Here is a 16,480-nt window from a genome sequence, read left to right as displayed (position 1 = left end):
ACATATGTTTGTATAGGACATACATACATAGAACATGGTATATGTACACTAAGATGCATACGCAGTAGTGTTGCATATACTGATCTCATTATGCACAGCTCACGCTGCCAGGACTTCCAATACAGATAACTGCATCTAAACTTGAAGTCAATTTATTATTAGTTTTAACTTTCCTTGGGGACAGAGTAGAATTGCAATGATGAGAGAGAAAACCCCAAACTTTTCCCTCATTGTCAAGGAAAAGCAATTTAGACGGTTTTGATAAATTAGTGGAATAAATACAACACATATGTAACATTTTTAACACCTAAATTCCAAGTAAATAAAAAATCTATTATAATTCTTCTCAGAAAAAAAAAACCAAACAGATGAGGTTTGACAATTTCTAGTTTTCTGTATTTGTCTTGCACCAAATGGCAAACAAAGGGAATTCAGGGATTCTAACTTTATACAGAAAGTGCAACTATCTGATAGCTTCCATAGTCCTTAAGAAAATCAAGCTTTATTTAAGCTTTGTGGAGCTTGGCCTTGTCCAACTTCTGAAACCAGCAAAAAGTGCAACTGGGGTCAGCAGAGGCAGTTTTCTGGAGCTTATCTTCCCCTAAATATCAGCTCCTCCTGTTGGCGAACGTACATGGTCAAAATGGAGCAGGAGATGACCAAGATCACCTATGCAGTACTCACAAAGACAACAGGATTCTCATGAAGGCAGCAGCTGTTAGCCTCAAGGCTAACTCATGTTTTAATTGATTTTTTTTGGTTTTTGTTTTAAGAAACATTAGAAACATCAACTGCGTCTTCCAAGTCCAACACGGCTTGCATGAGCTAGTAAGCTACAAATAAAAGGAAATAAGGTTTTAGGAAAAACATCTGGAGAAATATATTTTCTAGCTTGCCTTACGACTACTGTAAATTTGGGGGGTTGTTGGAACAGCAGAGAGTTTGTTTTCCAAGAGAAAATCCCTGAAGACTGGGCACCAGCCAGGCCTCACTTGTCCTCAGTCTCGCCAAGCATGATAACGTATCTCCAAGCAAGTGCCGTCTTGGGTGGAGCACAAAACCTGGGCAACGTTTAACCACTCACTGATTTTAAACAGCACTAACTAAATAGAAAACCCTTAAACCTCCTGAAGCTGTCACCATCACCCACATTTCAAGTGAAGTGCTACAGCTTGGCCCTTGCTTTGGGAGGACAACGCCTGGGGAGCAAGAACACTCACGGTCATTTGTTTAGAGACTGAAGTGAGTGACAGCCATTTATGAGTATTTGTCTTTTAAACGCACTGGTGCAACTCGTAGCCATCCCTGATCTTTGGGCGAAAACCACGGGGATGCCGGCGGCCGTGGTGAATTTGGTGTCGCCCGCCCCGTCGGAGCCCAACCAACACCAACAAATCGAAAATCCGGGGTTTTTATCGCAGCGTTGGAGGGACTGGGGTCGTCAGCTCCCTCCCAGCAAGGCTAGCCGCTGCACCACCGCTGCGCTGCCGAAATAAAAAAGCGGAGTAAATTAAAACCACCCAAGGAACGCCAGCCCTGCGGCGGGGCCGCCCCCGCCCTCCCCGGAGGTGAAGTGGGAAATCCTCTTCCTCGCTTCTCCTCAGGGCTGAGGCGCGACACCACCTCCCCGCTCTCCCCGGGGCCGAGACGCAGGACCCCCGCCCCGCTCTCCCCACGGCACAGGCGGCACCGCCGTCCCTCCCCCGAGCAACCATGGCACCGCCTGCTGCTCCCCCTAGCGGCAGCGTCGTGTGCCCCGCCCCGCCGCCGACCCCGCCCCCGGTGACGTCCAGCCCCGCCCCCGTGATTCGCCGCTGCCACCGCGACTTGAGGGCGCGCGCCGAGCTCCGCGGCTGCCCCGCGACAGCGCAGCGCTCCGCACGGACCCGTGATCCGACCTGGCCCCCGGCCTCGGCCAGGAGTGGAATTACCGCGGCGGCCGCGCTGGAGCCGGAATCGTTCCTTTTCGCAGTCCGCAGGTAAGTGAGAGAGAAGCGATTTCTTTCTCCGCGGGACTTGCGCGGATCAGGGCACGAGGGTTGCGGAGCTAGAGGAGGAGGAGGTTGCGGCGGGAAGTTTGGGCGCCTCCATACAGACACCCCAGCCCGGCTGCGGGCACAGCGCTGCGGAGAGGAGCGCTCCGCTGGCTGCGCGGCAGGGCGCGCAGGAGCGATCACCCCCGCGGGGCGGCTGCAGCCGGCCTTCGCCCACCCACCGGCCACGTAGTTGGGGTGCAAAGCTGGTTGCTTGCGAAAACTGACAGTGCTGTGGCACCTTTGCACCGGCCCCAGGAGAAAGCGCAAAACCCCCTTCCGCGGAAGCGGAGGGAAGCCCATGGGGGATCCGCAGAGCAGCGCTGCCGGGCCAGCTTCCCGTGTCCCGCGGCTGCCAGGAGCCCAGCCCGTCGTTCGAATAGGACAGGGTAGGGGGCAATGTTCCTCCCCGTCCACCGCATTTCTGACCGGGTCTGAGAGCTCCTCTTCCCTGGTGTCCGTATCTGATAAAAAGGCAGCGGGAGCCGTCGTGCCCCCTCCGTGCTGCCGTTCCTCACGCACCAAATCTGCGGGCGAGGAGATGGGCAACAAAATGGTTGCACCTACGTTAAGAAAGAATGCAACAGGCCCGCATTTCCTCTAAAACGCCCCACTTTCTTGGGGAAGAAGTGCTGGTCGATAATCCCCCGCCCTCCGACAGCTCCCTACCTAGTTTTCATCAACTTTTGTGCTGTTTTCGGACTATTAAACGATTGTCTGCCTTCGTCCAAGCACAGCAAATGGCTCGCGAATAAATACTTCATCCACTTAACCCTGTGCACACCTCCTCTCTATGCCATTCTCACCCCAAACACCGTATCCCCGCTCCTAGATGTGCCGGTTCCTTCTGGTTTACCCCATTTCCTCGAACACAATAAGGAGCAGCAACTTTCGTCGATATGGCAAAGCCCAATCTCCATCCCTGCATTTCCCAGCGCACAACCGCTCCAGGCAGCAGCCCTGCTGCTTCTCAGCATCTGCCAGAGCTGGCAGGAGCTAACCTCAGCCTTCTGCTTTTTGGGGGGTGGTTGTTTTGGTTTCTCCTTAGTTTTCAGGATCGCCCCTTTGGCAAATCAAAGCCCTGCTCTTGCACAGCCGGTTGCCCTTCTGGCTCAGTCCTTGTCTTTGAGGTAGCCTAAATGTGCATCTCCCTGACCGCAAAGGGGTTTGAGCACAACCCTGCTGCATCCAAAGTTGCGAGGTGTGAGGATGCAAACGCGACGACGAATGCATAGAAGTAGCTAATTCGTGGAGTGCTGTTAGGCATGGCATATTCATTTGGACTGAAGGCAAGTCGCTTCCCTTCTTCAAGGGATCAATTCTCGTCACTTTACAGAGTGCAGTAGCGTATTTTGTACACCGGATTCACACCAAAATGTAGAGCTACTTCACAATTAAATCGTATTCCTTCAAAAGAGCATATCAGCTGAATTAATTTTCTCCATGCCCCTTAGTCACATTCTGAATTTCCATCTAAATCCCCAATGCAGAGAAGAAGTATAGAAAGAGGCTGGAAATGTTCAGACTTTTAAAATATCAATTAATTATCCTGACCCCAATTTCCTTGCCTAAAATATGCTGCCCAAAAAGACAGAAGCAACAATTATACTCACCATCTACTGCCTGGGGATATGGCGTCATAATGAACATTTCTTTGAGTTAGAATGAGAAATGCATTTATCAATTCAAGTGTACCCAGAAAAGAATGATTTGCTATAAACCAGGAAGATCTGTATGTGTTTTCCTTGTCAATTACATGCCCCACATTAGGTCATACATGAGGGGCTTCGGTACCCTTCCCTTTCCTCCCTCCCTCAAAACCCACTCACCCTCAAGTTTCCTTTAATTTATCCCAATTTCATACAATACAGCCCAATTTAAGATTAGTTTTCAAATATTTCATAAACAAAAGGTATACCTAGGTTTATAGCAAGCCCATTATCTTAAAATATACTGAGGTTACTCTAATCCTTTTATTCATGCTGCTATCAGGCTTTGCTATGTTTCCATCCACGTTTAATCACTTCCAAAAGCTGGTTGGTTTTTTTTTCCTGCCTTCTGTGCTTTTCCTCTGCACCAGAAACAATGACGGTCCTTGCCCTGTACTTAAAATGCTAAGTCTCCTTTTTTTTTTTTGGACATTAATACCGTTTGATTTTAACTGAATAAACACCAGATAAATAGTTCACTTCATACAATCAGCACAGGAAATAAGATTCTCTGAAAGAGTGATTTGTATTTTTATTCCCTGTTTTTATTCCTGTTTTTCTCAACAGGAGACTTTGTTGTAATTAAAGCACAGAAAACTGGACAGCAGCAAAAAACATCTGACTTGTGGCTCTTAAAAGCAGAGTTTTTGCAGCGTGTACCACCCCCCAGTGGGCAAAAAGAACCTGTAGTAAACTCACAGCAAGCTTTAATCCCCACAAAGTGTCTTGTACATTTTACAGCAAGACCAAAAAAAAAAAAGATGCGTTTCTGGGTTTGTTTTGTGTTTGGTTTGTGGGTGGGTTGTTGGTTTTTTCCTTCCTTTTTCCCCCCCCCCCCTTTTTCCTTTGTAACCAATAGCTAGAAGTTGGGAGATGCTGTGTAAGGCAATGGTGACTAATCAAAGCAATTGCTAGAGTTTGCAAACTTCGCATGGCAATTATTTGAAGTGGCTTCAGTTGGTAGATGGCCATCTTTGTCTCCTTTTAGCGGAAGCATGGATGCTAATGGCTAGTTACTGCTCAAATTCTTTTTCCTTAATCACTTCAAAGCATTGGAACGCAGGGAATAATTTATATGTGATTGCTTACATTTATTTTTAATAAGTGACTAAATATCACTCAGGGCAGGTGTCTGGAAAAGCGCTGAGTAGAGATATTGTATCATTTTGATTTATTTTTTTTTTCCCTTCAGGAGCTGTAAGAATTCAAGCAATCTTACAGTTCGGTTTTGTTTTGTTGGGGTTTTTTTAAGTCTTATTCTTTGAGAAGCAAATTTAGTAACTGGGAGATGAGCAAGCAACTGCTTTCAAAGGGAAGGAAACAAAACTACTGAAACTTTATCCAGTGTTTCAATAATAGTTTTACATGCCTAATGTTTTGTGTCAGAAACTCCCCATCAGGTATAATTCCACCTAAACTTGTCGGGGAGGGGGGGAATTGATCTTTACCTTGGAACAATGGCAGCATTTGTTCTCTATTCTTTTAAGCACGGGCAAGTTACCCTCAGCAGCAGCTCTCAAAAGAAAACCTAGAAGCCAAAACTGGCTAAACTCAAAGAGCACTAAAACACCAAACAAAAAGCCCATTGCAAAACACTCCCCCTCAAAGTGCTTTCTTAACGTGCAACCTTTACAGAAGCAAAGTAGTTAAAACAAGAGAGTGAGTGGGAATAGCATAATAATCTGAATCTTTTCAACCTCCCATCTTCAAAACCAGGAAAGGTTTAAAAAGCAAACTTCAGAAGAGAACAACTTACTCCATTTCCATCCTCTACAGCAAATACTGGTTTGGCTCATCTTAGGCATGGACTGAAGCTTTTACTCAGAACGCATTTACACCTCAGACTCACTTGCATTTGAGGGAAGATCACATCAAAATTTGCATTGTTTTTTTAAACATTTGGGTTAGAACTAGGAAGACAAAAGTATACTGTATTCAACTACTACACAAGAGGAAGGGGACCGAGTTTTCTACAAGTAAATAAAACGCTTATCCAACGGAAGAAAGAAAACCAAAACAACAAATTTCACTAAAACCCAGAGACACAGTTTGGCTAAAGGGCTCACTCTCGCTCAAACCTCTTTGCATTCCTTACCCCTTGGAAAGACAGCTAGAGGACCTTCTGCTTGCCTAGCGCCAAACAAAAGGCTGGGGCACCTTCCTGAAATATGATGATCGTGGAAATTGCAAAGCTCTTAGACAGGGTACTTAGAAAGCATTTTGTTGACACTATCAACTAAACCCCGAGCAATACACTTGAAGACAACAAAGTATTGGGCATTGTTTTAAGTGTAGGTTAACACTAGGGAACTTTCTAAAAAACCCGAAGTCGGTGAAGCTATTTAAGAAGCAGCATGACCTCTGTAAACTGGCACTACAAGCACTAGATAGACTTCATGAGTATTTTCAAAGATAAGCACTTTTTTCTTTATTTTTTTTTGTTCCTGATGCTTTCCAGGATATAATCAAATGTGGAGGTAATTCTGGAATGTAAGCACACTGATTAAGCAGAATTGTTAGGCTTATCAAACACATACATTCTAATGTTAACTTTAAATGATACTCTTATCATTTATAAAAGCTAAAAATACAAGGCTGTTTCCCTTCCCCCTGTTACTTTGATGGTTAGAACGAGAGGTAGATCAGAAATTCAAATAACTATTGTGTGACCTCAAGTAAGGCAGGTCCTGATTTTATTCATGTTTTATCAGAGCTTGGAAGAAGGGAAAAAAACACCAAATCTTAGGCACCATTTTTTGTAACAACTCCCAACTTTTCAAATATACCAAACTTGTGTTTTGAGGTTTGTTTATTTGTTGGGTTTTTTGGTTTTTTCTTCTTATTTTTCTGTAGCCTGCCTGTAAGGCAGCTGGACTCCATTCCTTGTAGTAAATACAGTGTTGTTCTTCAGTACATTTTTCTTGTACAGTGCAAATTGCTCTGAACTTTTTACAATTAAATATCCCCCTGCTTAGCTGTACGACAACGATAAGTACACACGTGAGGCTCACGCATTACCACTATCTGCAGTAATATGCTTGCTTATACAATGTCCCAGGAAAAGCAATTTAACCATGCAGTTCAGCAAAGTTCAAGAAAACATTCAACTTGGCACACAGATAAGCAAAAAAGCTGCTGTTCAGTTGCTCTGCTACTTTTGTTACCACAGAAAAAGTCATTTTCGCAATTTTAAAGCATGAATTTCAGCACACACTTTCTGAAGTCTGCTCTGTTCAAAAGTAATGGCTTCTTTCAAAACCATGTGTCCATGAAGCCTCCCAATGTGGTGTTGCAGAGACCTGGACACAGTGTCTGTACCCGTGGGGGGGGGATCACTTTTCTTTTCATCCTACCGGATCAGCTATAATGACTTGATGTCAGGGAATATTTAGAGACAGCTCAAGAAGGGGAAAGTTTGAGCATGGCAGCAGGATTCCCTTCTTCTCTGTAGACAGATCACTGGAGCCTTTGATATGCAAAAACATTGCTTTCAGCTATGTCCTCAGATAAAAGAGGGAAGTGTGAGATATCAAACAATCAAAACCTGAGGAAAAGTATTCTAAGTTTAGAAAAGGGAGTGGGGGGTATAGTCTTAATCCACATTTTTGAAACATTGTCGTCTTCTCCGAAGAGACTTGCTTTTATTTTTCTTTCTCTTGTTATCATGTAATTTTGAGAGGAGGGATGAAAAAAATTCCAAGAACTTAATGAGCTTTAGTGCTTTCATTTTAATCCTACACTGCCATTATAATAGAGGCAATAAATGAAGCGATGACTATCAAATGGAGCAAAGAGGAAAGAGTTTCTATGCTAGAAAGGTAGAACTCACAAACTTACTTTCTCATGTGTATGGAATTAATGTATGCATGCTATGGTCTCTGTCTTAATGTTTTTTACAGCCCTAAAAGTTCTAAAGATTTTTTTTTCTTAAGTACTTGCATGTTATTGTAGCCTTCAAAGGCCTATTTAAAGAATTTCTATTAGTACTTCACAACATACATCCAGAAAATACCCCGTATCACAACTACACAGTAATTCCTAAGAGATACCTTTTTTCCCCCTACAACTGTCAAACAATTTGTTTAAAGTTTCAGGAAAGCCTGGACTTCTTTCCCCAAACACTTCAGTAAGAAAGACAAAGAAAACTGCAAGACTATGGAGCCTTTTTGTTCCATTTGGTAATGACTGCATAATTTACCCAAATTCTGTGAATTACCAACAAGTATGCATTCCTTTATATCTAAAACTATCCATGCAGATTGAGAAGGTTTTGCCATAGCTAAAGTGTAGGTTAAAACACTTTTGCCACAGTGGGGGTCTCTCATTTTAAGTTACTATTTTCATTACACAACTGCAAAACCAATGCTCAGATGAGCATGAAAGCAGCAGCAGGAAAGAAAAGGCTTTACCATTCCCTTACTAGGCAGTCACAGCATCACTAAAGGGGTAGGGGCTTTTAAAATTCACTTAGTTTTAATTATCAATATGTTTCTGTGAAAAAGATCAGCATAATTTGTATCTATGTCAGTAATTTTGTATCAGTGCTAATTTCCTGTTGCAGTTGAAATTTACTGATCTGCTTCAAGATGAGCCTGCTTCAAAATGCAGAAGATGGAGTTTTAAAACAGAGACTGTTCTGTTTAGATGTAACATTGTATGAAGGACCAGAAATTAAGCTCATAGGAAGGCAGCTAAGCAAGCATTACTCAGCATGCTGTTCCTTGCTAGCATTTCAGTTCGGAGGAGCAGGCTCAATCCTTTGGAGAACATCCAGTCACAAAGAAAGGAAAAGCAAGTAAACGTTCAGGATTTTTTTTTCATTTCAGATTTAACAACTTACTATTCAAAAGAGGAGAAGCACCATAAACTTCAACATCTTACTGAATAGTTCCTGCAGCAGTGATATGAAGTAGCCCAAGTTAAAATACCATTCAAAAATAACCAAATAATTTGAATTCTTCAAGAAATGTCAGGAACAACCAAGACTATTTGTTTCTGGGTTTTGGGTTTTTTTTTTTAATTAGGAAAAAAAATCATATGAAATGTTAAGCTAAGTATCCATTCCACTGTGCAAAGTGACAAATGCAACAGCTTAAAAGTTCAGACTAAATGAACAAAATCCACATATGTATCTGTTGTGAAACAGCTGACACAGGTGCCTGGCTAGTCTCCAACTCAGAATCAGTATGTTGCAAATATAATATCTTAATGCAGTATTTTAGCAATGCAGTTTCCCCTTTCATCCAGTAACTTTTGAAGGGTAAATATCTCCTTTTACACTTAAAACCAATCTTAGGATCAGCATCTACCTCAGTTCAGCAAGAACATAAAATAAGCACTCACTCTGGCCTCCTCCAAGGAGGCAGGATCAGCGTTTTTCATCAGGTGGGAAATGTCAGTTACAAATATTTTGTTGTTCAGGATGACTTTGTTTTCTACTGAAAGAAAGGAAAATACAGCTGCAACAAAACTGCAGCAACACGAGACTAAACAGCAAAATGTTTTCTTAAGGAGCTCTGTATTTTGCTGAAACACCAATACTTTGGGAAAACAAGGTGTGCACAATGTATACAATAAACATGGTGTGATTTATGCAACACAATGCATAGCTACACAACTCTGAATACCGGTGTCCACCAGTTGTTATTAATTCCATTTTTTTGTTTGTTTTTACTTTTGCAGGAAATTAAAGAATTCAAGGACAGCTTTAACAGGGGAGTTTTCTGGGAAGGCAATTATAATTTTGTGGCTTTTTTAACGAAGAAAACCATCTGACTTGCCTAACATTTCTACGCTAGAGTAAGTTCTGTTCTTGCAGCGCAGGAGGAATTCTTTCCTGCACTACAATTTGGAAGGAGTATTGAAAAGTGAGAGTTGGGAAATGGTTCTCTCAAAGAGGCATGGATGTATCAGGATGTAGCTACTGTACAAAGTTTATACTTGGATAATTCTGGACAGGAAAAAGCAGTCCTGTTCCTGACCTCCTGAAGAGGCTGCCATCCTTCAGATCTCATCATAATGAATGGTTTTCATCACGCGGCACCGAAGCTACCACCTCCGACTACTACACTGCACAGAACAGCTTGTAAGAGTTACAAAGAAAGTAATTCCTGCTAAAGGCATTAAACCAAACAAAAGAAGCTCTTCATTCACAGACTTTATGTGAGGACAAAAATAAGAGGGAAGCTGAAGCTTTTTTGTGGCCTGGCCTGGTGTGCTTATGTACCATGATAAATCTTGGTTGGAATGCTCATTGAGTATCGTGCCAGGAGACAGGAAACACACACCACCGAGAAGGACCATCTGAATAAACACAGTCGAGAAAAAAGCAGCTCCATGGAGTAAACCGTAAGAGTGCCTCGCAGGAAAGACATTCCTTTGCTGGATATCCTCAAGCACAAAATTTACTTGTACCTTTGAATACGGTAGGATCAATATTAATTTATTTTCCTTTCTATGCCTCAGAGTATAAAGTTCAATTAATATATGAACCCACAAGAGAAAAGGTCATGACACTGCTTAATGCATAGGTCATCTTGCAGAAGTTCTCACAACCCTAATTACAATGGTAATTGAATTATGTTGTCTTAAAAGCTATAAAAATGCTAATTACCTCAGCTTAGTGTACAAACACTACCAATACAAAGTACAATTTCAGTCTTAAGAGTTAATTTATATTATCCTACCTTGCATAGTTTGAACTAGTAAGATGGGAAATGTGGTTAAACCTGCCAAATAGTCTCATATTAATGTACTGCTTAGTAAAATGACTTTTGAGAATGACAAATATTTAAACATGAAATTAAGCATGTAATGAAACATTTTAGCCGGACAACTAGAAAGCTGTGGCTCTACCAGCTATGTCAGGTTGTTACTTAACTACCACTTTTAACAGTCACCTTTGTAAACACCTCAGCACAAAACCCAAGAGAAATAGGCTGCAATATTTGTATCATACACAATGTGATGTGGACCACTCTGAAAACCTGGGCAGGGAGGAAATGTAGTTTGGTTGGTCCTTGCTCTTTTGTCTGTATTTTATGCCTTGCTGTTAGGACTTTTTTGAACCTCCAAAACAGCTACAACTAAACTTGTGGGTTTGTTAAGGGGTTTATAGTTCACTTAAGGGCTTCTGGGGTAGTTAGCTGGCTTAAGAATTACTTATCTTTCAGATATAGAATGATTTACTTGAACTCTTGTGTGACTTCAGCTCTGTCCTCAATCTGGTATCTGTGAACACAGATTGTCTCTACACATGAAAGAATCCTTAGAAAAACTTTTTAAGAAACAATTCATGGATCAGACATACTTGATAAACTATTTATTAATTGATTTAGTACTTGATAAGCTATTTATTGATTTAGTACAAGTAATAGTACAATTATTGATGCAAGACAGTGAAATGTGTCAATGATCTTGAATGTTAGCTTAATATGTGTGTTTCAGATGTTTTCTGTACTGTTAAAGTTGAATTTTCATTGCGGTTTCTTCACTGATGATCTGGATAATTTTGTTTGTTTGGTTTTTTTAGATTGTTGAAGATCAGAACTGTATACAAATCTCATCATTCCTGACCATGATTAGTGTAACCTGGAGCATCTTCCTAGTTTGGACTAAAATAGGGCTGTTACTTGACATGGCACCTTTTTCTGTTAGTGCCAAACCATGCCCTTCAGTTTGTCGCTGTGATGTGGGTTTCATATACTGTAATGATCGCGATTTGACGTCTATTCCTACAGGAATCCCAGAGGATGCTACCACCCTCTTCCTTCAGAACAATCAAATAAATAATGCTGGGATTCCTTCAGAACTGAAGAATTTGCTTAGGGTGGAAAGAATATATTTGTACCACAACAGCCTAGATGAATTCCCCACTAACCTCCCTAAGTACGTTAAGGAACTGCATTTGCAGGAGAATAATATAAGGACCATTACTTATGATTCACTTTCACAAATTCCTTATCTGGAAGAACTGCATTTGGATGATAATTCTGTTTCCGCTGTTAGCATTGAGGATGGAGCTTTCCGGGACAACATCTATCTCAGACTTCTTTTTCTTTCTCGAAATCACCTTAGCACCATTCCCTGGGGTTTGCCTAAAACAATAGAAGAGCTACGCTTGGATGATAATCGTATTTCCACGATTTCAGAGCTGTCCCTTCAAGACCTTACAAATCTAAAACGCCTTGTTTTAGATGGAAATCTTCTAAATAATCATGGATTAGGAGACAAAGTCTTCACGAATCTCGTCAATCTTACAGAACTGTCATTGGTGCGCAATTCGCTCACAGCAGCACCAGTAAACTTACCAGGAACAAACCTAAGAAAGCTTTATCTTCAAGAAAACCATATCAACCGTGTGCCACCCAATGCTTTCTCTTACTTAAGGCAGTTGTATCGACTAGATATGTCCAATAACAACATTAGCAATTTACCTCAGGGTGTCTTTGATGATCTGGACAACATAACTCAACTTTTTCTTCGCAACAACCCTTGGCACTGCGGGTGCAAAATGAAATGGGTACGAGACTGGTTACAGTCGTTGCCTTTAAAAGTTAACGTACGCGGACTGATGTGTCAGGCACCAGAAAAAGTACGTGGAATGGCTATCAAAGACCTCAGTGCAGAGCTATTTGATTGTAAGGATGATGGCATGATAAGCACCATACAAATCACTACTGCGGTACCAAACACATTATACCCAGCCCAGGGACACTGGCCAGTCTCTGTGACCAAACAACCAGACATCAAGACTCCTAACCTAAATAAAAACTACAGAACCACAGCAAGCCCGGTACGCAAAATCATTACAATATTTGTGAAATCTGTAAGCACGGAGACTATTCACATCTCCTGGAAAGTTGCACTACCAATGACTGCTTTAAGACTGAGCTGGCTCAAGATGGGTCACAGCCCTGCCTTTGGATCTATAACTGAAACGATAGTTACAGGTGACAGAAATGACTATTTGCTCACGGCTCTCGAACCAGAATCGCCGTACCGTGTATGCATGGTTCCCATGGAAACCAGCAACATCTATCTCTCCGACGAAACGCCTGAGTGCATCGAGACCGAGACAGCACCTCTTAAGATGTACAACCCTACCACCACCCTCAATCGGGAGCAGGAGAAAGAACCTTACAAAAACTCCAGCTTGCCCTTGGCTGCCATCATTGGCGGCGCGGTGGCGCTGGTGGCCATAGCACTGCTGGCCCTGGTCTGCTGGTATGTCCACAGAAACGGGTCCCTGTTCTCCCGGAACTGCGCCTACAGCAAGGGACGCCGGAGAAAAGATGACTATGCCGAAGCGGGAACCAAGAAGGATAACTCCATTCTAGAAATCAGGGAGACGTCGTTCCAGATGATACCAATAACCAACGACCAAGTGTCCAAGGAAGAATTTGTAATACACACCATTTTCCCACCTAACGGCATGAACCTGTACAAGAACAGCCACAGTGAAAGCAGTAGTAACAGGAGCTACAGAGACAGTGGTATTCCAGATTCAGATCATTCACACTCATGATACTGAAGGACATGAAAGACTGGTTTGGGTTTTGTTGGGGTATTTTTGTTTTGTTTTTTAAAGAAAACGAGAAAAGACTGACTTAACAATTGCTGTTCTACTGCAAAACACTGGATTAAAAGACTGACAAAGCAATGTACTGTACATTTGCCATATAATTTATATTTAAGAACTTTTTATTAAAAGTTTCAAATTTCAGGCTACTGCTGCGATTAATGTAGTGGGGATACCTGACCACAATTCTATATTTTAGTATTTTTTAGTAATTTGTACTGTATTTTCCTTGCTAATATTGAAGTTACAGACCATTTAACTTTTGTGTTCTACTGAGTAAGATGACTTGTTGACTGTGAAAGTGAATTTTCTTGCCGTGTTGAGCAGTCAGAACATTCATCTGAGATCCTTTTAAGTGTAAGCACAGGCCATTTTTCACTTTGGTATCAATAAAACAATGTTGAACCTGGCAAATCAGGAAGATCAAGAAGTGGTTGCAAAAAACTGACAGAACTTCCAATGTTGGGTCTATTAAATCTGTAAACCACAACAATACTCAATAAACAAAAATGCGTGTAGTAATGGGCAATATCAGCTGTCTGGATATGTCCATTCAACAATGGTGAAATCCAATCTAAAAGAAAATAATCAAATCGATGCCATGCATAAGACTTTTGACGTGCATAGGGGGAAAAAATTGATCCCTGGAAGAAAGCATAATGAAATTCCTAACAAGAAATTTTAAAAGATGTGCTAGGCTCTACAAGACAAGGGGCTAGATAGGGATTAGGGAGAGATTTCTGGTCATCAAAGCCAGTGGTCTGCTTATTAACAGAGAAAACAGATGGATGGGCACAGGCATTCAGGAGGCGAGGGTAGGAAAGACAGAGACAACAACCTGGAAACTACTGTGAACGGAAAAGGGGCTGAAAGTGCAGTTTCATAGGAAAAACTAAAAGGATGCAAAAAGTATGAACGGGTAATACAAGCAAGATCTCAAAAATTTTAAGGAAGCAGACAATTGGGGAAGACAGCTATTTTAAAGGGTATACTCAAACAGTATAAAGGCATTACAGTCAGGAATACTGCCCATTACTGTCACAGTTCCCAAAAATTCCTTGATAAATCTGTAAGGTAACATATTTCTTTCTGCCTTCCTACTGGACTACAAATGATTTCATGTTTAAACCCCAAGCCACAACTTGTTGCCATAATCACTTGTTTCTTCAACTAAGACCCAAAGTGCTTTATACGCCCTTTGGCCAGTCTTGTGCGTGCCTTGATCCAACACTACATGTATCGAGCTTTTAAAAACTTTAAAATGGGGGGGGGGGGGGATGGGCTAAAATAAAATACCCACTTTTTCATACATAATTTAACTATGAAAAATACTGGTCTTATTGATGAATAAAGTTGAAATATATTAGTAAAAAATAATGCTGCACCTCTGCAGTGCGCTGATAGGAAACCTACTCAGAAGCTGCTGCTTTTCAGGTCATAAGCCTCACCTTTTTCCTTCTTCAGTTTGACACTATTACACTTGCAGGATTTCTTTATTATTAATCACTTGGAGAACACATTTTCACAAGTTCTAAGTGTGTGAACAATGACAGGGAGAGAAGGTATGAGTTATAATCCTCCGAAATACAATTTTTTTTCAACAGAAACTGCAGATAAAAAGAAAAACACTGTTTTGGCCAATATCTCAGACAAGAAGGAATGTATACCAAATGCACTTCCATTTTAAGAGAATTGTAGCAGTGCTTGGCCTGTCCCTTTCCCTAGGGGTTGTAAAGGATGGAAGATGACAAGAGAAAACAGTGGCAAACACCAAGACTGATAATTTCAGCCGTCAGCTTCCAAACAATTCACCTGCCAGGGATCCATCTTAACTGCACAAACTAAAACGTCCAGGACACGCAGCTCTCCATCCACATATTCCAGGTGTGCCCAGGGAAGTTCCTCCCCAACCCCCCCTGTACCATGGTACAGTTTCTTCAACCCTGCCTTCAGAAATGCCTCCTCCTACAGTTCCTGAGGAGTGACGGAGTCCCAGATGGAGAAGCAGCATTGTGCTTCCCTACCGATCTTGAACAAATTATGTCTCCTTCACATGGAGCACTGATTGGATGCCAAAAGTAACAGAAAGGGCCATGTTAATGCTAACTAACTACATGCTCATCTCAGTGTAATGCACTAAACAAGACTATTTTGCTCTATTTGCCCATCAGGTACAAATGCAGGGAAGGGCAAGAAACCCAAGAGTAAGCAGACTGAGCCTTGTTATGTTTTTGTGCAAAAGCTTTCTCAAGCAGTAAGCAGGAAGAAAAACCAGCACAGATGGAGAAGATGAACTTGGTGTTCATCAAAACAAGCATATAGGGACCCCTTATCTTGGGGTGGTCACTGGCTGGTCACTGGCAGTAGATTACTATTTCTTTGCCATAAGCTCTTTGGTAAGAGGTTTTGCTGGATTTTCAAGCTGTTTATTTAAAAACCTCAAGGTAACTCCAAATTCATGATGTGGAAAGGGCAAAGTAACACTCAATGAGCAGTCTCCCAGGCCTCTTCTGAAGCACCTCAACTGGCTACTGTGCATCCCAAGTTCCATCTGAAGTTTATGCACTGTGAGCCGATATTATACAAATCCAAAGCAATGTCGTCAGGTTGGCCCAGTTGTTCCTGGTTCACTTCCACCAGAGAGAATGAAAACTGGGGCATGCAATTCTGTCCTCTGTGGAGAAACAGGCCAAGTTTACAGGGTGAGCTGGTGTCCTCCCACTGCACTTGATCTCAATAGAAAAAAAATTACACATCCATGCATGCAAGCTCTTCCTTAGGTTCTACAGCAACGTTTATGGAACACACATAAGATTAATTTGGCAAGTGAAAGATTGATTTCAACAACTCTGTATTTTTTTTCCTTTGGTTCTTTACACAGATTCCTATTCCTCTCCATGTCACACCCGTCTCTTGAACACTCTTCTACTTACCATAGCACTGCCGTTAAAGCATCAAATGCTCTCTAGCACCACATATAAATCCCTTCTATTAGACAGTTACGTACACAGGCAAATCTGATTACTCCACTGAACAGTTTACTCAACACATTTGTCAAAATAATATTAATCCATATTAAATTTATCTCATCATTTTCTAATTCCATGTTACTTCAGTGTACTGTTTAAAATTTAATTGTGGAGCAAGGAGTAGAATTT

General features: G+C 41.7%; 2 protein-coding genes across 7 annotated transcripts in view; one reads left to right on the top strand and one right to left on the bottom strand.

Annotated features, from left to right (window-relative positions):
• Window positions 1-16,480, bottom strand: part of MACROD2 (mono-ADP ribosylhydrolase 2) — a 1,047,040-nt gene that overhangs the window by 909,582 nt on the left and 120,978 nt on the right. The window lies entirely within an intron of this gene.
• On the top strand, window positions 1,865-14,585 carry FLRT3 (fibronectin leucine rich transmembrane protein 3). The gene is made up of 3 exons (XM_009906896.2): window positions 1,865-1,979; window positions 9,425-10,167; window positions 11,274-14,585. The coding sequence occupies exon 3, from the start codon at window positions 11,319-11,321 to the stop codon at window positions 13,266-13,268; it is 1,950 nt and encodes a 649-aa protein (XP_009905198.1). The 5' UTR covers window positions 1,865-1,979; window positions 9,425-10,167; window positions 11,274-11,318; the 3' UTR covers window positions 13,269-14,585.

This window comes from Dryobates pubescens, chromosome 3 (assembly GCF_014839835.1).
Source record: "Dryobates pubescens isolate bDryPub1 chromosome 3, bDryPub1.pri, whole genome shotgun sequence".
In the NCBI taxonomy this organism is placed as follows: domain Eukaryota; kingdom Metazoa; phylum Chordata; class Aves; order Piciformes; family Picidae; genus Dryobates; species Dryobates pubescens.
This window is presented reverse-complemented; position numbering and strand designations above follow the sequence as displayed.

What these genes read in the sequence shown, in the direction of transcription:
- FLRT3 (XM_009906896.2), top strand. Translation starts at nt 11,319, where the DNA reads ATGATTAGTGTAACCTGGAGCATCTTCCTAGTTTGGACTAAAATAGGG.